General features: G+C 35.5%; 3 protein-coding genes across 6 annotated transcripts in view; 2 read left to right on the top strand and 1 right to left on the bottom strand.

The window, feature by feature from the left end:
* On the top strand, positions 1–2,137 carry PIG-U (phosphatidylinositol glycan anchor biosynthesis class U). Its single transcript, XM_014359153.2, has 4 exons — positions 1–389; positions 449–651; positions 776–1,499; positions 1,578–2,137. Exons 1-4 carry the CDS (start codon positions 257–259, stop codon positions 1,829–1,831), a joined length of 1,314 nt encoding a protein of 437 aa, XP_014214639.2. The 5' UTR covers positions 1–256; the 3' UTR covers positions 1,832–2,137.
* A 134-nt stretch (positions 2,138–2,271) lies between these two features.
* On the bottom strand, positions 2,272–7,540 carry LOC106643802 (putative RNA helicase mov-10-B.1). 2 transcript variants are annotated; one of them, XM_014359075.2, is made up of 12 exons: positions 6,991–7,540; positions 6,672–6,917; positions 6,219–6,304; positions 5,685–6,143; positions 5,436–5,603; positions 5,215–5,368; positions 4,976–5,118; positions 4,749–4,871; positions 4,463–4,677; positions 4,111–4,393; positions 3,507–4,042; positions 2,272–3,430 (listed from the first exon to the last, which is right to left on the bottom strand). In XM_014359075.2, the coding sequence occupies exons 3-12, from the start codon at positions 6,287–6,289 to the stop codon at positions 3,150–3,152; spliced, it is 2,433 nt and encodes an 810-aa protein (XP_014214561.2). In that variant the 5' UTR covers positions 6,290–6,304; positions 6,672–6,917; positions 6,991–7,540; the 3' UTR covers positions 2,272–3,149. The 2 variants fall into 2 exon arrangements, with proteins under 2 accessions (XP_014214561.2, XP_014214577.2); XM_014359091.2 differs by having other exon boundaries at positions 6,684–6,917.
* A 3,176-nt stretch (positions 7,541–10,716) lies between these two features.
* Btk29A (tyrosine-protein kinase Btk29A) overlaps positions 10,717–24,041 on the top strand; it is a 144,516-nt gene continuing 131,191 nt past the window's right edge. For 2 of the 3 annotated variants that reach the window (XM_089597106.1, XM_089597105.1), the window contains exons 1-2: positions 10,717–11,467; positions 16,103–16,296. In XM_089597106.1, coding sequence (XP_089453232.1) covers positions 16,114–16,296 — 183 coding nt within the window. In that variant the 5' untranslated portion in view covers positions 10,717–11,467; positions 16,103–16,113. Of the gene's footprint in view, positions 11,468–16,102; positions 16,297–16,518; positions 16,546–24,041 lie in introns of all 3 variants that reach the window. The other variant, XM_089597104.1, reaches the window with a different exon arrangement.

Below are 24,041 nucleotides of genomic sequence, written 5' to 3'. Positions count from 1 at the left end.
TCCTTGTAAGTATCTCTATGATCTCTATGGAATCTACTGACTACAGTCAGCTACAGTTAGTACATGCAGGTTAAACATGTCGATATACGCTTATAATATATGTTCACGTCAGATCCTATCACATTTTCCAGTGTTCTGATAAACTTAATTTAACAAAATGCTTTGTAAATACCGTACTATTATAAAACTATAGTGACAATAAGAATCTGTTTTCAAAAAATTCGTTTTATCGAAAAGTTGAGTCAATAATTAAACAATGAAAATGGATCACAGAATTGTTTACTTTTTCCTGGCTGGCGTTGTAAGGCTACTTTTGATGAATTCTGACTATCAGAATGTCATTGCTGATAGAGTGGAAGTGTCCACAGCTTTAAACTCTTGGAAACGAGGTATTGATTTTTTATAAAAATGCAGTTTTCAAAATTTATATTCCTGTTTTACTTTTTAGTCACAGAAGGTGTGTACCTTCGTAGCATAGGAGTGGGTCCTTATAGTGGAGACTTGTTTCATGAAACTCCTCTCAGCCTAGTCATTTTCGACTTTGTTCAGAAGAACTTTCCCATGTACCGATTGTGGCTCTTATTTGTTATGTTTGATGTCATGACAGCTTTTATACTAGGTATCACAGCGGCTTACTACATCCGTGAATCCGTAAGTATTCATTGCAGCATGTCTAAGAAAATGGGTGTCTAGATCTTGATGTATTTTAGCTTGTATGTTAATTAATTTTATTTTGCTTTAAAAGACTTGAAAAGATATGTTTGAAAATTTGCAGGTTGATAGAGATAAAAGTGAAAAAGCCTTGCGCGACAAAACCAAGAGTGATCAAGATGATAATTTTTCATCTATTACTGCTCCCAATACGTCGTCAATTTTTTACGTCACAGCAGCTTATTTGTTTAATCCATACATTGTATTGAATTGTGTGGGACTCACAACTACTGTGTTCACGAACTTCTTACTGTCAGTCACCCTGCTAGCCATGATAAAACGTTCAGTGCCAATATTCTCTTTGTCGATAAGTCTTTTAACATTGCAAGGTTTATACCCCATATGCCTAATAGTACCTGCTGCAATCTACATTATAAAAGACTCTAAACCAGAAAATGTACCAAAGCAAATCGTAAAAATTATTTGTACGTTTATCATAACGCTGTCTAGTTTAATTTACATATCTTATCTGATAGTAGGCAGCTGGTCATTTTTGCACAGTACTATTGGTTTTATCCTGTTAGTACCAGATTTACGGCCTAATATTGGACTGTATTGGTATTTTTTTACCGAAATGTTTGAGCACTTTCGCTCTCTGTTTATTGCATCTTTTCAAATCAACGTTAGTTTATTATTCATAGTTCCTCTAGCACTGAGGCTGCGCAAAGATCCAATGCTACTGGCTTTTTCTTACTTGGCCTTGGATGCTATTTTCAAGTCTTACCCATGCATTGGAGATGTTGGATTTTACCTCAGTTTATTACCCCTTTGGAGGCACTTATTTAGACGTAAGTTTTATATGATCTTAAGGAAATTGTTTTTTTTTGATATGCCAGAAAAATATAAAAACTATCATGTATTTTCAGATATGCAGCAAGAATTTTTTGTTGGCTGTTTCATTCTATTTTGTACAGTGTTTGCCCCAACTGTTTGGCACCAATGGATATATTTGCGATCAGCCAATGCAAACTTCTACTTTGGTGTCACACTGGCCTTTGCTATTGCACAAATTTTCTTACTGACTGATATCCTCTTTGCTAATGTTAAACGTGAATTCGCCCTACGACACGGCCTCGGAACTCAAGTAAACGGAAATAAAGCCAAACTTTTGTTGGAGTAAGCTTATTTTGTAACTATTTTGGATAAAAAATAAAAATGGCAACACTGCTTTTTACGTAGAAATAGTCCATAGCAGTAAAAATTTTTTAAATTAAAATCAATGAAGAGTATTTACGTACTTTTGCATAAAAGATTCTAATAATTTTATTTTATATCAATAAAGTATAACTACTTGATTTTTTATTGTTTATCATAAGCATGTAAATATATTATTATAGTTTAATAATAAATAAAATCACTATTAACGTTCAAACAAGTTTTATTTCGTAAGAAAAAATAATGAGTTATTTTGTAACACTACAACGGTTTGAATCATACACACTTTGTTACAATTTTTTTTTTTTTTTTGATTTTAACAAATACTGATAAGTAACAAAATAAATATTACAATCAAGTGAATTTCTAGTATTTGAAAGTATTAAATTGTACAAATTGTATTTATAAAAAATATCCATTACAGTCGTAAAACTTTGAATGATCTTTGTCAAATACTAATATAGAAAATATGGTTTATAATCAACTGTGTGTATGTGAAGAAATATGCAATGGCAAATTTTTAATTATTTTCAACTATTCTTTAATCACAATCTGCTAAGTCGATAACAAAATAATGGAGAATGATCAACTTTACAAAATCTTGCAAGTCTTATATACTCGTATCACGTGGTATCAAATAGAAAAATAATATAATATATGTAAAATTCTCATCTCTTAAAATAAGTTACTTATTCACACGCATCTTTAACAATTTTTTACGTATTTTAGTTTTAAGGCATTCACAGTTTTTTGATATACAAATACTTACATATGATCACCCCTACTTTTCTTTATAAGGTAAAAGTACGTATTATGGATACAAATTTCGATTGTTACGTTTCATCGACCAATATTAAATAAAAAAATAGTCATATGTCCATAATTTTTGGTTTTAATAGAAGCGCTATGCTCTTCTGAACAAATTGACATTTTTGAAATGAAATTTAGATGTAAAAAAATAATTTTATAAGCAAATATTGACACGATCAAAATGTCCATAACTATGGAATAGCTAAAAAGTTGTGTCCATATTTATGAGACACAAGTCCCAATTATGAAATTTACATGTTAATTAAATGGGCTCGTGCGTTTCATAAATAGGAACATCACATATTGCAGGTTATGTTTCAAACTGTCCGTATTATGAAAACCGGATTCGTAATAATATATTTTTCAATATAATAATGTTTGAAATTGTTTACTATTTTTGTTAATTTGATACGGTAGTATTATACAGATTCTTCAGTATATTTTATTTTTATTATTAGAATTTTCATGATTATTTAATCTTGAGTTTTCATAATATGGGCACGTTTCATATTACGTACTTTTCCCTTAGGCTTTTTTCTTTTTTTCGTATCAGAATCATTGATATTTAATTCTTGGAATTTTTGAATGATAATATCAAACAATGAATTGGATGCTGAATCTGTATTTCTAGGAGTGTTGTAATAGTGATTTCTTGCTCCGTTATAATTTTGTGGACAGGAGGAATCATTTATCTGATCACCCACAGAATAATACTCTTCGTTTTCACTATCTTCAGAATCAGGTACACCATCGTCTAAAGAAGAAAAAGAAGCTACAGTAAAAATAAAGGCTCCACATCCCCTTAAATCAATAGAAAAAAAAATAATTACCAATGTTTATGACGCCTAAATTACAGTTAAATGGGACTTGCTCTTGTTTTTTATTTCGATACTTTATTTCGTAGGACAGTTCATGCAAACTTTCTTGGATAAGAAATTTAATACCCTTACAAGCTCCGTTGCTTTGGCAGAATTTCAAGAAATATCTCCAGTGTGAATCCACTTTTAAAATATTCGGATCCCCAATGACTATCAATAAAGCCTTTGCTCTTGTTAGAGCCACGTTGAAACGCTTAGGATTCGACAAAAACCCTATGTGATAGCGCTCGTCGTGTTTAAAAATTTTGCTTCTCACGGTGCTCATTATAATTATATCTTTTTCTTGACCTTGAAACAGTTCAACCGTGCCGACATCGATGTTATTAAAATTTTTTTCTGCAAGAGCATTCTTCAGCTTTAATTTCTGCTGAGCAAAAGGCGTTATGATTCCAATGTCACTCTGTTTGACAACGCTATTTCCCAAATGCTTTCCAACTAGTTTTATCACGTAATCGATAACGATTTTTACTTCACTTGTATTAAAAATACTGAAAAAAAAAAAAAATTATCAATTTTCAAACTAAAAAAAGTATCAAAAAATAAATTACGTCCACACCTTGGAGACTTCATTTCTTTTTGCTCAACTCCTTCAACACCATGAAACATAACAGGAAATCCTTTTCGTGCAAGGTGATACCAATTTTCACTTCTTTTAACAGTGTCATTGTTCCCGCAAGATCGCAGCTCATCATCATAAAACAATGTATTGGATACACGAATGATATCTGGGTGACTTCTGTAATTTTGAAGTAATTTTGTAATGAAGCTTGGATTATAGTCATTGTTTTCATTTTTTCTATATGGTTCACAGTCCATTAATCGCTCCAGTAATGATCGTCCTAAGAATAACGCAAATATTTTACTATTGGGGAAAAAAAAAATAATAATAGGCAAGTAGAAAAGCTTACCAAGAATAGGTTCAGCCAGCCTGGACATGACACTGGGTCCTAATTGATTGGGATCTCCTGCAATGATAACCTGGCCATGTAATTTTCCAATCCTACCTTTTCTTTGGCTAGTCAGTAAATTAAAAGGTATCAGAGAATCAGGCTCTGTTGCTTGTCCTGCTTCATCAATAAATATGTAAGAAAAGTGTTTGTCTCTGAATCCCATGAATAAAAATCTAAAATATATACTAAAAATTTAAAACTCTAGGTTTATAATTAACATTTTAATAAATGAATTTATGCATACCGTGTTACTGCACACAAGGTGCAAAGGATAATTGACTTTTCTTTGACAGCATCCGCTGGTAACATTAAAACTTGACCATCAACATAGTTAGAACATCCTACAATGGCTGTATCAATGGTTGATCTGTTAAAAAAGTTACTTTGAATAATTTTATTTGTACAAAAAAAAAAAAAAAAAAAAAAAAAAAAAAAAAAAAAAAAAAGAATTTTCAGTGAATTTGTGCGAACCCTTCTTTTGATGGGCTATACATTCTGTAAATAGAATTCTCATCATCAATGTACTTTAATAAGCGTTTTGTAATTTCATCTGCAGCAGAATTTGATGGTGTGCACACAAGTACGTGAGTATCACGAGAACTGTTATAAAATATCTGCAAAGCATGAAAACAGATGAAAATTAGGTAATTAAATGTATTAAAAAAATAAAATAAAAATTTTCAAAGTCAAGAATAGAAATCAATAATCACTTGACATATTGCTTCCACCAATGTGGCAGTTTTTCCAGTGCCAGGTGGTCCATACAGTATGTACGGTGCATCTCTTGATGATCCAGCTATTATATTTCTTACCGCTTGTTTTTGTTGAGGATTATGCTTTATCGATTCATTGAACCAAAAATCACTTGAAAATAAATTTAGATAGAAATATTTTCTCAAAAAATTAGAAAAAAATTAATAAACCAACTTACCTGTCCGTTTTTCTTGTAGTAAAAGGAATACATGCTTTAGGAAAAAAGTAGGGTGTGATTTTATGAAACTTCGTTAATGATACTGCATAATGACTGCACTTGGTAGTATAATCACACGATCGAAATCTAATGTCATACAGATTCTCAGAGCCAAAGTCATCTGTAAATCTGAAAAAATAAGACATTTTTACCATTAAAACTGTAAAACAGAAGAAACTACACCATTTTTAATCATGAGAATGTATCTACCTTCTTGTTCCTGCGACAAGAATATAATCACTCGCTACATTAATGATTCTCAAAACATATTTGACTTTTGTATCGCAACCACGAACCTCGATTTCGTCTTGAGGTCTAATCGATGGTCGATTTTCTCCCAAACCCTGTACATAAATCTTAAATCTATCGGATAAGCTTGCCGAGACTCTTTCAATCTTTATTTCTAACTGGTCGTATCTTTTCATATCAATTTGATTTTGTATTGTTTCTACATATAGCATAAGCTTCAACATTTGTAGATAGTTATCTTCCTGTATTCCATATTTTCCATTCTTTATTGTAGTTAAGATTCGTAAAAACTGTTCACTTCTTTCCGTCATTCCAGGAAACGGCTTTAGATCCCTCCAGACAACTACAGATAAACCGTTTGGAATTGGATATTTTGGTAAGATAACTCTTGGTGGGAGTACAAAAAAGTTATTTTTGTTTCTGTAATATAAATTGAAATATTGGAATTGTATGCTTTTTTCGGAAATAGCAAAATTGATGCTTTATGATACTTACTTGACTGTCTTTTTCATAAATTCATTTTTACTGATTTTATTACAATAATTTTTCACTTTGCTCGGTGCCATTTTAAGTTTCTGACTCTGTTAATTGTTATTATCAGTTAATAATAATCCAACGTAATTATTTATGGATGAATTTTATTGCCACAGCATAAATTTAAGTTAAACAATCACATCCATGTAATCAACAGCCACTTATTACAATGAAATTCATGAAAAGTTCAAGCAAAAGTTATTTGAATGCGGCATGTACGTATTTTACTACAAGAGCGCTAGTCAAAAGTAAGGATGTTACATATATAAGAATTTAAGGAAAAGCATTATGCGTACATAACGTAAATAACGTATAAATAAATGTTAAAAACGACTTCCATTTTATCACGCATAATAATTAATTTAATACCATTTCTTAGTAAATAATTTGAGGTAAATTATAGGTACTACGTACGTTTATACTCACAACGGCAAAATTGGCTTTATGTGGCGTTTTTTACGTTGCGACATACATTCATCAGTTAATTTTGAATTCTGAAGCAGAGACACAAAAGCAGTATCGTTAATACATACAGGTAGATTTACCAGTAAATATTTTCGATGAATCCAGCGTTATTTTTTTTTTCTTCCGACAAATAAAAATACGTGAAAACGGAAATAAATAAGCAGTCGTAACGGTATGTAGTATCACTTGTAAAACCTGTAAACATGTACTTATAAACATGTAATATTCGTGATCGACAATGACGAAAATATTTACATATGCTACTTACGGGGAATCCCACTATTACGTGACAGTTGAACTTGAATGAAGAAACAATAAAAAAATAGAATGTAATTTAGAGATTTTTTTATTTAATGTGCTGTAACTTGTCAAACTTTCATGTCGTTAAAAACAATGGCTGACAGACACAAAGAACTTGAATGAGATAATGCAAATCATCAAGATCACACGCACGACACAAAATAACAGGTTATCTAAATAAAATTCAACCACCTAGCCCAACGTGCCCATCATTTCGATTACTTTTACTGTTAAAAGTGATTGTTAACAGTTGCACGTTTTATCGTTCAATGTGTCTTGTATCAATCAAAAAACTTGTTACATCACGTGGCCACAATGAAAAAATACACTAAGGTCGTGGCATGTATCCAACGGTTGACTTTTCTTTGTTCTTTTCTCCACTTACAACCTCAAAACTATACTGTTAAATAATGGCGATTTCAAACCACTTTTCGTATAAATTATCGTATAAGAACTAAGAGCCATATTAACAACATGTTGAGACTTGAGACTGCAGGCTGACTGGCGGACTATAACAGTACAGCTGTCCTGTTGTCCTGTATGTATACAATTGTACAGTGTGTACTATTACCACACGTGCGCATCAGATATATATACATATCTAACGACATCACACTGTGACTGTGACTGTACAAGCTCCGCTAGATGGCGTTGACAGACTTTTCTACAGTTGGTAAGTGCAGAAGTCCTGCCTTACCAATAGCAGGTTCCCCATTCGCTCCGAATCAGCGTCATCTGGCGGTACTTGTTCTATTGGCCATTATTTGAACTAAAAATACCCGCGCGAGAGAGCAAATGGTATACGGTACAAGTAATGCTTTCCATGCTTGCAAAAGTTGGAAAAAATTTCCCATACCCATCCGTATAAGTGTAAGCTTATTGTATTCTTCGAATGTAATAAAAATTTCCAAAACGCTTGTAATATAACTATACTTGAATTACTAATGAAAACATATACATGTATTACTTATAGTGATACTACCTGTGCTTATTTTACGCTGCGACGAATTCCAAGTTAACTTTTCATACGGCCTGCCCCCAACGCAACGTTTCTCCAAATGTTATTTGTCAACTGTTGTACGTGTTTTATGCAACTCATTAGCTATCTCTTAATGCAATCGTTCGTATAATTGTCTTATTTATTAAATTGAAAATTTGTTTTCCCACCTCAACGGTGATGCGTGGTACTGATTGAAGCGTCTCACGCGCTCATTGAATAAACAATATATATCTATGTATATGATTATTATCAGTTTTCCGGTATCTTTCCCTGTACTATTATACTCACATCTCTTTCTATCCTCAACAAATGCTACAGTGGTGATGTTTTTTTTTTGTTTTGGTTTTGTTTTTAACTCTTTACTGAAACACTCGAGCATAAACATGTTTACACAACAATAAAAACACTTTTTTTACCACGTCATAGCATCACCAGTTTTTCCACCTTCCCCTCGATACGTCCTCCCGTGGACACTTTTGACCATCAACGCATCTCCTGGTAAAGCTCGTTTTAAGCGCTTGGCAATCTTTTGTTCAATTTATAATCGTATCGACTCTCTCTCTCTCTCTCACTCACCGGTACAGACGCGATTACGCTCATATGAAATATTTTTCTTTTTACAACTATTTCGTTCATACGTTTGTGTTTTTGCTTTGTATAGATTCACGCAACTTGAAAAAAAAAAGCTTCGTCCCATAAAAATTTGTGTGCATTTAGGGTTTGTCCAAACTTACAATAATACCAAGATGCAACTCACAGAAGAGCGCCTGCCTGGAAACTGCATCGAGAGATGCACTTTGTAGGGGCTTATCTTCGATCGATCCGCAAGCAGGTTTCAGTGGGATTGAGGCACAAATCGGCTCCGGTCTGGGAGCTATAGGTATATTTATTACCGCCGCATCTACGAGGTGAAGCGATTCGGTGAATAGATTGGTAGGTATATTGTTAATTTAGTGGGACGCAAAACGAGTATAGTTTTTCCACGCCAATGCCTATACATGTTTTTGTATCTCGTTTGCTTTTCGTATCGATATTACAATGTTTTGCGTTTCACCGGACTGCAGGTACAAAAATTACACGGGTATTAAAGCCACTTGGAAACTATAATCTCACCAAGTTTCATTCATTAAATCTACAGACTGAAAGCTGTAGTCAAGATTTTCATCGAGTTCCGAAAACGGGAAAAATTCGTCATGCACATCGTCACGCTTTGATTCAGCGTAGATGTCAATGATACGTTCCAACCGATTTTTTTTCAAGCAGCCACGAATTTTTACTATACGCTAAACTCGCAAAAGAGGAACAAAGAAAGATCGGTATACGTACCATCGTCCTTGAAGCGCTAAAGCGATTCTAAAACTTTGCCGACGATATCGCACGTATTTCCGGTCGTCAAGCATAAAACGTGTATGTAATATACGTATATATATGAGTACCCGCGACAACATGCGCTGCTGCACGGCTGGACTTTTAAACCGGTCTCCCTTTCTTTTCATTGTACCCCGGAGTGTTTATTCTCACTGCAGCTAAAGACAACAATGCTCCCGATCGTCGGTACAGAGCGATTGGTCCCCGTGATCGGTATGAAAATCGGTTGGTACTTACCGATACCGATACCGATACCGAAGCTTTTCCCGGATGTAAATTAATATGTAAAAAACTCGCGCATGAATAAATAAATGAATAAATAAAATCCTGCACGTGTTCTCTACAGAGACAGACGACCGCGCTCCGGGGAGGTTCTCGCGTGCGTTATCCTTTCTCTCGTCGTTCGCCTGCATTGAGATGAGTGTGCGTGAGTGTATATATACATGGGTATACCTTCTCTCTCTTCTCCTTGGCTCGTTCTTTGCTGCTGTGCGGGCCCATATCCTATATCCCCTCTATAATATATATATATATAATTTGTGAGCGAGCCAGCACACACAGTTTTCTCTCTCTCTCTCTTTTACTTATACCACATGTATTATATGTACGATCATCGTCGGTTCGGTTGTTGCGGACCGCTGCTTTTACATGTATGTAGGTATAATACACATGAAAAACCTCTTATATATCACATATTATACCTATATATGCGAAGTCTCGCGTGTAAAGCCGTGTAGTGAGTTTCGTGCGTGACCTGCTGCTGGACTGTTGGAGCTAGCCGATCGAAAAAATATACGTGACTTGATGCCTGGCTGCTTACATACATACCCACTTATTAAGCCACTGGTTGTGCCGCGCTGTGCTGTTATCTCTTCTCCACGTACGAGGACGAATAACAATAATAACAATAATAATGATAATAAATATACATGTATACGGACGCTGCAACACAACTGTTCCTCATCTCAACCGTACGGACATGCGCCGTCGGCGACGCTTGGTTTCCCGCTCCACCTCTTCGACGGCCAGCATCAGCGGTGACTCCGGAATCTCCGGATAACAAGACTGTACTTACTTTATATATACATATGTATGTATATAATGCATGTTTCTTCTGTCTGTACGCGATTGTGAGTCTATGCAGTGGGTGTACACATGTGCGCGGACAAGTATCGTCGTGGATTTATTATTTATTGTCTCTCTTTTGACAAACTCCAAAATCAAGTGCATGTGCTCGGATCGGTGATGTTTTTGTTTGTGTGTACATGAAAAAAAAAAAAAAAAAAAAAAGAAAAGAAAAGAAAAAAGAAAAAAAGAAATCCTACGAATACAACAAGTGAAAGATACATGTAGATACAAGTATTGTAATTTTTACCGTGCGCATATTATAACGGGGTTGTTGCTCCTCCCCGCGAGTGACAAAACGATATATTATACCTATATACACTCGCTGCACTCTCCCGGCGTAGCCCAGAAGATGAGGATGCTGCAGCAGCGTCGCATCAGCTGTGAAGCCGCTCTCGTGAGCGCCCGAGTGAGATGACAGCTCTTCCTCTCTCTTTTCCTCTCATTGTCACTTCTCATCTATCAGTGGTGTATATGTGCAGTGTGCGTATATATACGTAGCTTTTCGCCGGCACCGCTTATGTGATACAATGTGACGTGTTGTACAACAAACATAGTACATTCGTGTTTACTTAAACGATACGTTAAATGTAAATAACAATGTACCTACCTACCCCGATTTTATCTCACGCAGACGTTGTGTGAGTTGTTTATGTGCAAGTTTCTGTAAAAATTGTAAAAGCTCGGCAAGTGCGCGTGTAATTTAAATATCATAAATTACATTTTACCTACATGTATACAGAAAAGTGCTAGTTTCTTCTTCTTTTTCATTTCAATTGTCACGTACGCGTGTACGATCCCTCGTCCATACAATAAAACATCAACGCTGCGGAAGAAATAATATTACACGCAGTCGGAGAAAAAAAAAAGCATCATCCCTCCGGTGTTTCAAGAGTCTCGTCGTCGCCTCCCTTTCTTCCCCTCTGCGAGTGCATACACATCACTTTGCATGGTGAGTATTAACTTTATATATGTATATATATTATCTTAGACACACGTTTTAATATATATGCAAGTAACACACAAGACACCTTGGTATCGTCGAGAGCTTTTTTTCTTTCCTTATCTCAATTGTAATATCTTGTTTTTTTTTTTTTTTTTTTAAACGTGGATGTATCTCCGTTTTCCTTTATTTTGCTCTCTCTCTCTCTCTCTCTCTCTTTTGCTCTGCTGCAGAGAGAGCAGCGTGCTGATAATGGTGCGCGCGCGTAGGTGGTGGAGCGAGGTGTGCGGCGCGACACTGCGACGACCTTTATACACGTACATGTATACAAATGCCCATACAGCATCCAGCTGAGGCAACTTGGAGTATTGGTTATTGGTGTATATAAATCACGGATGTGTGGGTGCGAACGACTGGGACTAACAGTATACGTGTGCAATGTGGACCGTGTGGCGATTCTTTCTTTCTTTCTTTTGTGGGTATACATAAAATATATATATATATCGTGGGAAAGGATTGCGCTGCATTGCTGCCCCATCGGGACTCTCTCTCGTTCTCTCGTCTTCGGTGCGTATAAGTGACTGATTATGAGATCATTTTTTTTATTTTTTTTTATTTTTAATATGTGTACGACAAAGCGTGCTTTTGTTCGAGATCGGTAAGCGACCGGTTGACATAGAGCAAATTGTTTATCGCCGATGAAAAGAAAAAATTTTTCTTTGTACCATGTCACCCGGAAAAAGGAGAGTCGAGTGTGGCGTGGTCGGAAAGTGCATGGATAAATATTTATAGGAGAGAGCTTTCCCTCCCGCCTCCCTCCCTCTTCGTTTATCGGACGCATCGTACGAATACGGTGAAACTGCAGTTACTTTAACTTTTCGTCACGCTTACAATGTGTCATTCGGTAAGCGCATTGTTGACCAATCGGACCGATAGAGATACATGTGTGCGTCTTTTGTGAATTTACTTGCTTTTACTCGTTGTTTGTGTGTGTGCGTGTGTGAACATACATGGGCTCCTTTTGAGATTTACCATACAAAAATATACCTACAGTAACTGCAAGACTATTACTCAGCCACTACATTATAATACTTGCACGTGTGGCAACAAAACAGTACACGCGGTGTATCATAGTCACTCCGGAATACGTACATAGATATAATACAGTGAGATCGTCACCGTTGATGGTTCTTATATATATATTTTTTTTCTTTTTACATACACTATCTCCCTTGCTTTGTGCTATGTATACTTGGTGTTCCTTTTTTTCCCCAACTGATGCGTAGTTTTGAAGAAAGTGAAGGCTAAATATACACTCTCACGCGATTTGGACCCCCATGTGAAAGACGCCTCGTTTATAATGCGCGTATATATAGCTTGGTGCACTTTTTTTAAATTTTATACACCTTATGTATAGGATACACTTCGTGATAAGAAAAATGTAGTTTAGTGAAAGTACACGTTGTTTGTCGTTATGCTCGAAAAAATGACATAGTTCGTCGAGTTGCTTTAAACGTGCTCTTTACTGCTCTCTTCGAGTGAAAATCGTTAAACAAAAATCGTTTGTCCGAATTATTTGATGCTTGTTCGTGTTTAACGACAATATACGTAATGCAGAGATAATCTGTATCAGATTGTAGCGGGAAAATTCATTTGAATTTCAATACGTGCTGCACGCATGCATTGGTAACATGTAAGTATAAGTGTGTTGGTTTTTGTCGTGCCGTCGAGAAATAAGCGTATCGTATGTACTGATTGTTATACAGTTTAAGAGCACACGGTATACATGACTTTTAAAAATGAGATCCATGATGTGTTTAGATCTTTTTTGAAAAAAAAGAAAAAAAAACGTCCAGCTCAGATTTTCATTTCAATAAATCCAAGCTCAGTTTTGGGGTAATAGAGATTTGATTATAAAAGTATAAAGTTTCACAGTGTTTTACAGCTGCACTGTCCTGTTTAGTATGAAAAAAAAAAGTTAATTGAAAAACTTATGAAATGGCTCTTTGTATGGAAAATGGCCCTAAAAGGTCCTGAATTTGATAGATTGTTTGTGAATTGAGAAAAAGAGATTTTTTTTCTGATTGTAATATGGCACCACATTGCTCGGAGATTCGAGTGGGCTCTTTTCAAACGAAAATTTGAGCTGGTACCTTTTTTTCGTTCCCAACCGTAGGTCTACAATCGAAATAGCTCGCCACTGTAAGCTCGCGTTACCTAAAACGAGGGAATTGGATGGAAAATGGGAGAGACTCGCGTGGAAAGAAGAAGGGAGAGAGCAGCTTAATATAGCATCGCACCAAAAAATATACTTAGTTCGAGTCGATAGCAATAGAGAATAAGAAGAACAGAGAGAGTCCATTTATCTACCCCTGCAGGGAAAGCATTAAGCATTGTGTGGGTGCCTGCAGAGAAAAAACGGAATCTCTTTCTTTTATGGCAACGACAACAACAACAACAGATCGATATACATATACTCGCACGAGTTTTACCTCTCGTACCTGTATGGGCCATTTTCCGAAAAATTTAACGTGTTGATGTAGCTAAAATGAGATTTTTTTATTTAATTGTCTTAAACAAGCTTGATTAGTATTAACTCAAATGAAGTAAAAAGTAGTGATAAATAAAAGTATTACCGTACAATGTAACCACAACTTGTAGCTCCAAAGAGAAATTAAGAACTGCCAATGAGAGTTACCCTCTAAACATTTAAAATTTTAAAAACACTTTATAACAGAAAGTGTAAAAATACGAAGCCACGACTGAATGGCTCTTGCATGAAATAATTGTATTTTGTTTTTCGTGAAATGGCCCATATGATTGTACGGGCACAAACACACACAAGTGTAACCTGTAACCCGACCAGCTTCAATTATACATACACAGCTAAGTTGGTGCAGCATATTATATACCGAGAGAGAGAGAGAGAGCGGCACACATAAGAGTCTAATCGCGCGAGAGCAGAAATTCCCACTCGCGCGCCCCAACCGCGAGATAAAATTTTTTGCCCTCAAAAGAGATAAGCTCCCCTGCCTCCCTCTCCCATGCATATGTATGTATATGTGTGCGTCCGTTTCCTCTCCCATCTTCTCTTATTTCTCTCTCTCTCTGTACACACGTTTTGTTTAACGATTACATGCATTTTGCTCCCTTTTTCGCTACTCTGCCACAAGCGTGAGAAGAAACAGAAGAAGAAATTATATGCACTACTCCCACCTCTCTTTGTCGCGAAAACTTTGGGCCGCTCAAATAGGCGCGGTGTATACGGTTAACAATGCATGTATAATAATGCACGCGCGGACGACGATGGTTCTTTCAAGGGCATCGCTCATTGTTCTTTCTCTCTCTCTCTCTCTCTCTCTCTCTCTGTCGCGCACACACGCACACACACGTGGACTATAACATTACGGTGTGTGCTCTTGTAACAGTGGAGAGCCCATCTCGTCGTTTTTCCGATCCTTTTACTTTTTCCACTCATTTATACCACACTGGTGCAGCCATTCTCCCTGAATTAATTTACCCATCCGTATACACAAAGCAGCACTTAACCATATACATATATATATATATATATAACACACACACTGTAAAATTTAAGTATGCATGCGTGCACTTGTTGAGCTATTCTCTCTTCTCCATTATTTCTCTCGGTGCAATTTACTTACTTTGGTAAAGTAAGTTTCGCGCCACTCCACCTTCCCAGTGAAACGGGCTGAGCTGCTCCCTTACTCCGTATGTCTGTCTGTCTGTCTGTCGTTCTCGAGGTTCCTTTATAATCAGAGCAGAGCTCTCGCGATAAAGTTTTTCCTGTTCCTTTTTTTTTTTTTTTTTTCTTTTTTTTCCCCCCTTCAATCCAGCCTCTTCCCGTATTTATACAGTACCGCAGTGTATACTCACTCGACTCTGAATAACTTTATCTCGCTCAAACTTCCCGAAGAGTTTGTCCGCCGTCGTTATAATTAGGGCGCCTCGTTGGAAGGGCTCGAGTGATTTATTGCGCTTCATCGTCGGCGATGATGATTTTCACTTTCGTGCCTCGGCTTTGTCTTTCGATTTAATCTTTCACTTACTGCACTGACAAGTGTCGTATAACGTTCATCCCAGATTTGTCGTCTACCTATATGTATAGGATTTTTCATTTTATTATTTTTACACTGCTACTTTGAGTTTTTAGAGTGTAGTGAACAATCAAAGTCAAAAACATATTGGTGCAGGAAAATGTAGTGAATGTGTGTGTGTGTTTTATGTTTTTAACGAGCGAATGTTATAATGTACGGAAAAGGAAGAATTTAATGCAATGAAAAATATGATGTGGCCACCACTATTGTACATCGTAATTTTCGTTGGAAAAAGTTATACAATTTGAAGTAATGGATTTTTCATTTGTTGAAAGATAAATGTTATCACTGTCTTATCTGGTCGAAAAGTCATAATTCAAAAATAATGGCTTTTAACATTTTCAAACGTACTTGCATATTATACTCTTGGCGTTGCTGGGATAAGTAATTCTGTTTCACAAAGCAGAAAACAGTAGAGCATCATCAAGTTTGACAGTTTTGAACACACAAGTGTAGTTTTAGTGTTTTAACAATTTGTGAGTGAACATTTTTTTGGTGTATAAAAAAGAACAACAATTTGTTTTAGGCTGAGCGCAGATGTTTTTCCAAAAGATGGCCGGGAAGGACGGAAAATCCGAGCCCCGGGAGGAGGACGTTGTGAAACAAGGTTTCATGGTGAAGCGCTCCCAGAACAAAAAACGCTTCACGCCCATCAATTACAAGCGGCGCTGGTTTGTCTTGACTCGCAAGCATCTCTTTTATTACGATGACAACAACGAGGTAAGAGCAACTTTTACTGCAACTGTCAAAATTCTCATCTCATCTTTTTTCTCTCACGCCCTTGGTTTCTTTTTTTTCCATCAACCTTAATGAATCAAAGAGTACATGTATAATAAATTCAGTATCATTCATGACATCATATCATGTACAACTATTTTTTTTTTTTCCTTTATCCACTCTCACGTGACAATATTACTGAATGTTTTCATATTTATTTTATAGAGAAGATTTTTCTGTCTGCATATCGAGGTTAGTGGCAAAGATTATTTCTAATTTTCTCATTGAAAGTAAGTGTTTAGTAAAAAAAAAGATAAAAACACTAAGCCTTTTTTTGAGTAGATAACCCATCAGTGATATTTAGCTTTTTTGCTGATTTTTTGGCAGTAATATTTTTAGTTAAATTAGTACTGTTGGATTAATTTTGTAAATAGTATGTTGTAAAAATATGAAAATAGCTTCACCAAGCCGGAGGCTTCGTTAAACTATTACGGGATTTGTAATTATTTTTTTTTTTTTCGTTTTAGGTATACGACATTTTTTACCTCGCAATGCATTTAATTTTTTTTTTTTTTTCCTAGTAGCAGAAGTATGACTTGGAACGAAATGTATTCTCGATCAACGCTTTTAAAAATGGTACCTGCACATTTGAATACTAAGTGCTTTAATTTAAGCCGATTTCACTTTTAAAATGTTCAATTTACCTCTCATTTTGCGCTTAATAAATAAAATAATCTACTTTTCAAATAAAATCAGTAATAATAAAGACCAATTTCACTGAGTACGTAAAAAACTTTATATGGTTTTGGATGAAATTTATTCGTGGAAGCTCTTAATAGTCCCACTATTATTTTTTCAAGCGCTATGAATATCATTACTTATCTCTAACGTGAATATGTTAAATCATAACTAAGCGACATGTGTTCAAAAATCATTTTTAACGAAGCCTTCTTACTATAACTACTCATTAAAAATCCTTGTACATTTTTTTACTAATCGTAGTTAGCTATTACCACAGGCTCGACTTCTTCATTCATTTTTTTTTCGTTTTCAACATTGTTTGATTTACCGCATGATCAATAAACGCTACAAGCTCCTCCATGATCGACCTGTTGAAGTATAAAAAAAAAAGCTTTATTAACACCACACTGCGTTGATCATTCATTAATACACAAAAAAATCATATTAACAACACATCAAGTTAGCAGTGCTATATGTTTCTCTCACAAAATATTTGACACAATGGTATGTGCACATGTAGTCTCCAAGACCTATAATCCCACAAAAAACCCGTTCTGGCTCTACGCAATATTAACATCAGTGGATTGAAACAAACAAAGGGTTAAAACTCCTCACTCATGGCATATACATCTATAAATATTATTTGAATGAATGTCTAGCATTACAACCCCTCAAACTGTTCAGGGACACGTCATCTTTTGCAGCTCAAATTTTGACTCAAATTTTCTTAAATTTATCGCGCCTCAATGATTGAACCTTTTCATTAAATTGGGAGATATCGTGAGATGAGGGATAATATCACTAAGTCAAAGACTACTTAATAATATTTCACGCACATCGTAATACAGGACGAGGCCTCTCTGGATTCCGTTTAATTCAAAGGTAATGGAAATAAGGTCAATTGCCCCCTCGAGTACTCATTGGAGCTTTGATGTTATAAAAAATTGAATAAAAAAGATCCAACCGAGCACGAAAAATCGTCGGATCAAAAAAAATAAGTCGCGATATCATCGTCGTAAACACGCATGTACCCAGTATGCAGTAAAAAAGAGCTGGTGTCCCAAACGTAAGATGAAGCCTCCGTGCTACCGTGACGGCGCTGTTTTCTCTCTCTCTCTCTCTCTGTCTCTCTCTCTTGGGATGCACCTATATGTTATATTTATATGCATGCGCAGAGTGCATGGAAAAAAAAATATACATATACATTTCACGATCCACCCATGGCGCGCTCGTCATCTTCGAAGAATTCACCTCGGAGCTCGCGCACACACGTATACCTATGTAAACGCTGCATAAAACGCGAGCGCTCTCGTGCGTATATGGTCGAACGACTGTCTTTCACACGTGTAAATATTACACACAGGCTGCACGTATAATAAAAGAGGGGAGCGAGTTTAGGAGCCTGGAAGAAAGTGGAGGAGGAGGAGGAGGTGACTCATTTCTGAGGCACTCGTCGGGGCACCGGAAGCCCCATGCTATCCTTGCTACATATGTGTGCGCGTCTATGGGATGCGTATACGGCTGGCAAGCTGTAAAGTGGTTATACGGTGTTATGCGTGTGCTCGGAATTTTACGAGAAAAAATAAAAAATAAAAAATAAAATAATCGGAATGAAACATCGCAAAGGAGCGCGCGTTTGTGTTTTATAGACGAGAAAGGGGACATGGCTTATTCTTTCTTTTTTTTTCCTTCGTGTTTGCTTCTTTCATTTTTTTATGGTCTACTCCTGCGGCTTCTTGGTTTCCCTTTGTTCTTATGATCGGGTACTAAAGTTCGCGTGGCGCGGTATTGCTGGTTTTTGTCGATAATCGATTGTAGTTGCGAGAGGCGCGCTAATTTGGATTTACTGTTCGCTAATGATGCTAATTTGGCGTCTTTTGGCTCGAGCTCGTTGATGTGATTACTGTTGCGTCTGACTCGCGTGGCGTGTATTCATAAAATTTTCTTTGGTAATTATCTCTGTGCAATTTCCCTAATGGCGTGCTACGTATATATATTCAAATTGTTGTTCTTTCAACATTACAACGTTGTCAAAAAAAAGCTTTTGGTAACTATATAAGACTATTTTCACGTCAATTTTTCATTATTTTGTGATATTTTGTTTTATTTATTCGAGTATTAGCGGAGGGATTACTGCATAAAATAGCTCGGTCAATTTTTTTCGTCAATTTACAATTAATTGCTTAGTATTCATACTTCTATTATAAAATAATTAAATTTTACTGTGGATTCAAATGAGACTCAATGAAAAATTAAATTTTATTATTGATGATTTGTACGCGATATTAAATGCTGTTTAATCTTGCATAAGACGCCCTATTCTTCTGGTTACAAAAAAAAGGCGGATGAGTGAGGAGTAGGTGTCATTAATGAGGTATTTTATGAAATGATTAAATTCGACTCTTAATTAAAATACTAATAAATCAATAATTCAATTCAATTCTTAGTTGAAAAAAAAAAAATTATATTTTAATTAACAATTGAAAACCTTTGTATGGGCTGTATTAATTTTTTACAACTTTTTAATTCTGATAAGCTGCAAAGTAACTTTAAAATTGATTTAAAAAAAATCCTAATGACTTTTTATTTTACAAAAGTGTCAAAAAGTATTGTAAAATTCGAAAAATCCTTGTAAAAATAGAAAAAAAACGTATTTTTAAAACCTTATAGACGTACCTATTTCACTTAGACTACACGAAATGAAAACTTTATATTTTTATTCACCCATACTGTTAATTGGTTATTACTCAAAATCATAACAAAATAAGGAAAAAAAGCTGAAAAACGAACGTCAAAGTAAATAGTTAATAACTTTGAAATTACTACCAGGCTTTACGGCCTTAAGCAATTTCTAATTAAAAGGCTCAAGTGCTTCCTTTATACCATCCATTGGCGCTTATCATTATCAAAAGCTCCCTCATAAATGAAATCATTCAAAGGGAATTTTAACTACTCGCTATTACATCTCTGTCTCATCAAAAAAATATTCAACATCTTTTATACATATTTACTTTACAAGTATACATTGATGTTAATTTGGATGAATGAAAAAAAAAAAAAAAAATTTAAAGAAAAAATTTCTGTCACTCAGACACGTGTAATGGGAAAAAACGTCTCTTTTTTTTAACGTACTTTACGTCCCTTTTTTCTCTACAAAAGTACGTCACCATTCCCTTTCAATATCTGAGAGTTAAATCGAAAGAAGTTTCAGTAAAGAAAAATAATTTTGAAGCTTTGCTGGAAAAAATTAAAGATGAAAGTGTGACTGGCAACTGTACTGTTAAGCATTATCGACACAGCAATCCACTGCTTTGTATTTTTAATAAAATCACTTCAATCCCCAATAACATTATTTTCGATTGCAGAAGTTATGAAATTGTAAGAAAATTTTCAAAGCTTTTCCTTATATTACCTCCACTGATTTTTGAGCGTAAATAGCGTTCACTAACAACATTAGTAAATTTTTTACTGGTTATATTACAAATAATATACATTTGAAAATTCGATCCTCAATTTTTCTGTAGATCAAGTTACGGTAAGCTGCAATGATTGAAATTACTAGATTAGAATAAAAAGACTAGCACTGCCAAGCCAGTGGAGTAAAATAAAAACGATCGTAGTTAGCATGAAGAACAAGCATTAAATTCCACTGATTTAGCAGTGACCTTGTTTCAACTGTTTAATCAATAGATACACTGATTAAAAACAAGTAAAAATCAAAGAAGCAGAAGCGATAAATATCAGATAGCAATACATCAATCGTAGCCAATGAAACCATCGAAGGAATTATAGACCACTTCGCCCGACAACAATAGGACATACCCAGAACGGGGTGTGCACACAGTTATCCGTTCGTTCGTTCGTGCCATTGAGCCGCGACAAACAAGCTCGACAAACATCTATAATACCTACCCAATCCTGTTTGCACTGAAGTATTATACAGCACATTCGGATCGAGTTACCGTGAAATAACCTACCGCTGAGGCCCTTCCATTTATCCCCCTTCGATGCGTATAGGCAGATAAAAAGAATCCACGAAAAATAAAAGACCGAGGCGTTTTGAATCATCCCAAGTAATAGGACATCGAGACTCTGCTGTAGCGTGCATCCAATCTGGACGCGTGTTTATTGTGTGGGCCAAAACTTACGAGCCTACCTCTCTTTCCAGCTGATGAGGCTGCTCGGGTGTGTACATTACGCGGGGGAAGAAAAGCAATTTATTGTTGGGAACTTGGCTATGTTAAACGGAAAAGTTGTTCTTCCTTGGTTGAGTACATGTATTTGGTGCGCGCGAAAAGTTGCGCGCGTCAATTGGCTTTTTTCCTCTTTCCTCCACGACGCTTTCGGTGTAATTGAAAGGCCGGTGCTTTTAAAGTTTGTCGGGGGGCCGTGATTTTAGCTCGCGCCAAAAGTACAATATATAGCTCTTGACTCGATGCAGCGGAGATTAATTTTTAGAGGCTCACGGAAATAATTAGCCGATTTTACGAAGCTGGCTTTTGGGCTACTCTCGAAACTTGATGTTGGATGATGAAAATTCATAATCGCAGGCTCTTAGAGTACAGTTTGTGGTAGTCCTCGAAACTTTATGCTTGTGCTCTTGATTCATATTATATCTATTACGGATTCTATTTTGGAATGATACTTTATTATACACTGGTCCTAAACAAGATGTAAAACATGCATAACAATTACTTTGTAAAGAAACAGCCAACTCAGATTTATGTTGAAAAAGCAACTATGCAAGAGAATTACACTTTAAAAAATTTAAGGAAAAATTAATTTCTCCAAGTTAGCTATCTCTTCAAACTAAATCTTAATTTACTGTATAATTATAAGTTGACGATTTCTCGTACCGAGAGCCTAAAATATAACTAAATAATATCATCATCTCAGAGTTCGTATCACTAAAATACGTAAAATAATATAGTTTCGAATTCATACGTCAAAGTGCAATGTAAATTAATAATAGAATAATTGTATTCATGTGCTCATACATGTTATTTTCATTTAAATTATTTAGAATATTCATTAGAAACCCGAATAGTTTACTAACCTTTGCGTACTAGCTATAATGAAAATAATAATGATAATAATAATCTCTTGTTCCCCTATGTTAATAAATAATCTCAGAGCATATGTTGTGCCTTTCTCGTTAACCTCCTGATATTGCTTTAATGCACTTTCAGGTCTTCTTATCCTGACTGAAATTTCGCTTATTATTGGATGCAATTTACGCTTTATATATTAAATGTTGGAAAAGTGACCTAATAAATATGTTAATCGACGACGTTGCTAACAAATATTACACCTTTTAGCATGTAATGTAAATACTGTACTAACAACATACCTTTTAAAAAACGTTCTGTGAATATACACGAAGCTTGTCTGATTATACTCCGCTTTTTCTACTTTTCAGTCCTACCGTTCAGTTAAATTAAAACATCTAACGACCTACACAAACATCAATACATATTCTTTAATAAATCTCACTCATAGTAAATGCTGTAATCACAACATTCCTTTAAAACAACATTTTGTGGATACTAAATGATATATGAAGTATGGCTGATTATACTTGGCTATTTCTACTTCTCAGTCCTACCTACGGTTTATTTAAAATAGCCAACATTCTACACATACTTGAATACATATATTTAAATAAATCTCACTCATAGTCAGTTCACAACATTCCTTTTAAATAATGTTTCGTAAACACTAGATGACACTCGAAGTTTGCCCGATTATAATCGGCTTTTTCTACTTTTGAGTATTACCGTCAGTTTGATTAAAATAACTGACAACTTACACATGCATCAATACATATTTTTCAATAAATCTCACTCATAGTCAATTCACAACGTACCTTTTAAAAAACGTTCTGTGAATAGTAAATGATCCACAAAGTTCGTCTAATTATATTCGGCTTTTTCTACTTCTCAGTCATACCTACGGTTTAATTAAAATAACTGACGACTTACACATACATCAATACATATTTTTTAACAAATGTCACTGATAGTCAAGGCTGTACTCACAACATTACAAAAATAACGTTTTGTAAATACTAGATGATAAGATGTTACACAACGCGTGTCTGATCGTACTCGGACTTTTCTACTTAGCAAACCTACCGTCGGTTCAATCAAAAATAATGAACGTACATACAGAGACCTACACGGGCTTTGTCATCACTACCATTGTTTTGGAAAATCATCAAGTTCATTATTTTCGATCCAAGCTAATAATTATGAAAAAAAAAAAAATTACATGGATTTTCATGAGTCCTCGCTACAACTATCGTTAAATAAAATGAAGCAATCCTCACCTCTGCCTCGTTCCTAAAAGTGAGCGTGTATAAATAGTTCACTTGGTGGAAACTTCATGTTAGTAGAAATTAAACTCTTGGATGATTTCGTATTCCAAAGCAATCAAATAAATTATATTTAGCTTTTAACAACCCTAAATATGAATCTATCCAACAGCAATATATTCTCATGAATACCTTAGAAAAAATTCGTGGAAAATCTCGTAAATCGAATTCCACTCCCCCAAAATGCGTCGCACTTTTCATAAAATGATCGACCCATAGAAATGAATACCCCAACTTGTATTAAAATACCAAAAACTCGTTTCCACCATCACAGTGCTCAGCCGCGCAACCCAAAGAAATAGTGGCAACAAAGACGAACGACCGAATGATGAGGTCTTCCAATAGATAGGGGAGCATCGAAGGGTTGCACCTAAAACGCTTCGCGCAGGGGATGAAAGTGCACGTACCTATATAACACAGAACGTAAGCGTGGGGATGCATAATACGCCGGAATGGAAGAAGAGCCAGTGGATAAGTACTGTAGGTACAGTGGGCGATGATGGGGAGGGGCTCGATCGCCCGAAGGCTTCGAAGCGACGAACACGGACACCCCTCCTCCGAGATAAAGAGAGCGGGTAGAACCATGTGGAAAATTGGCAGCGCCTGCGCTCTCTCTCTCTCTCTTTCTCTCGCA

Source organism: Copidosoma floridanum, unplaced genomic scaffold (genome assembly GCF_036245765.1).
Source record: "Copidosoma floridanum isolate Cflo_tuat_1 unplaced genomic scaffold, Cflo_Japanese_pri ptg000030l, whole genome shotgun sequence".
In the NCBI taxonomy this organism is placed as follows: domain Eukaryota; kingdom Metazoa; phylum Arthropoda; class Insecta; order Hymenoptera; family Encyrtidae; genus Copidosoma; species Copidosoma floridanum.
Note: the sequence above shows the minus strand (reverse complement) of the source record. Positions and strands in the feature narration are given on the sequence as shown.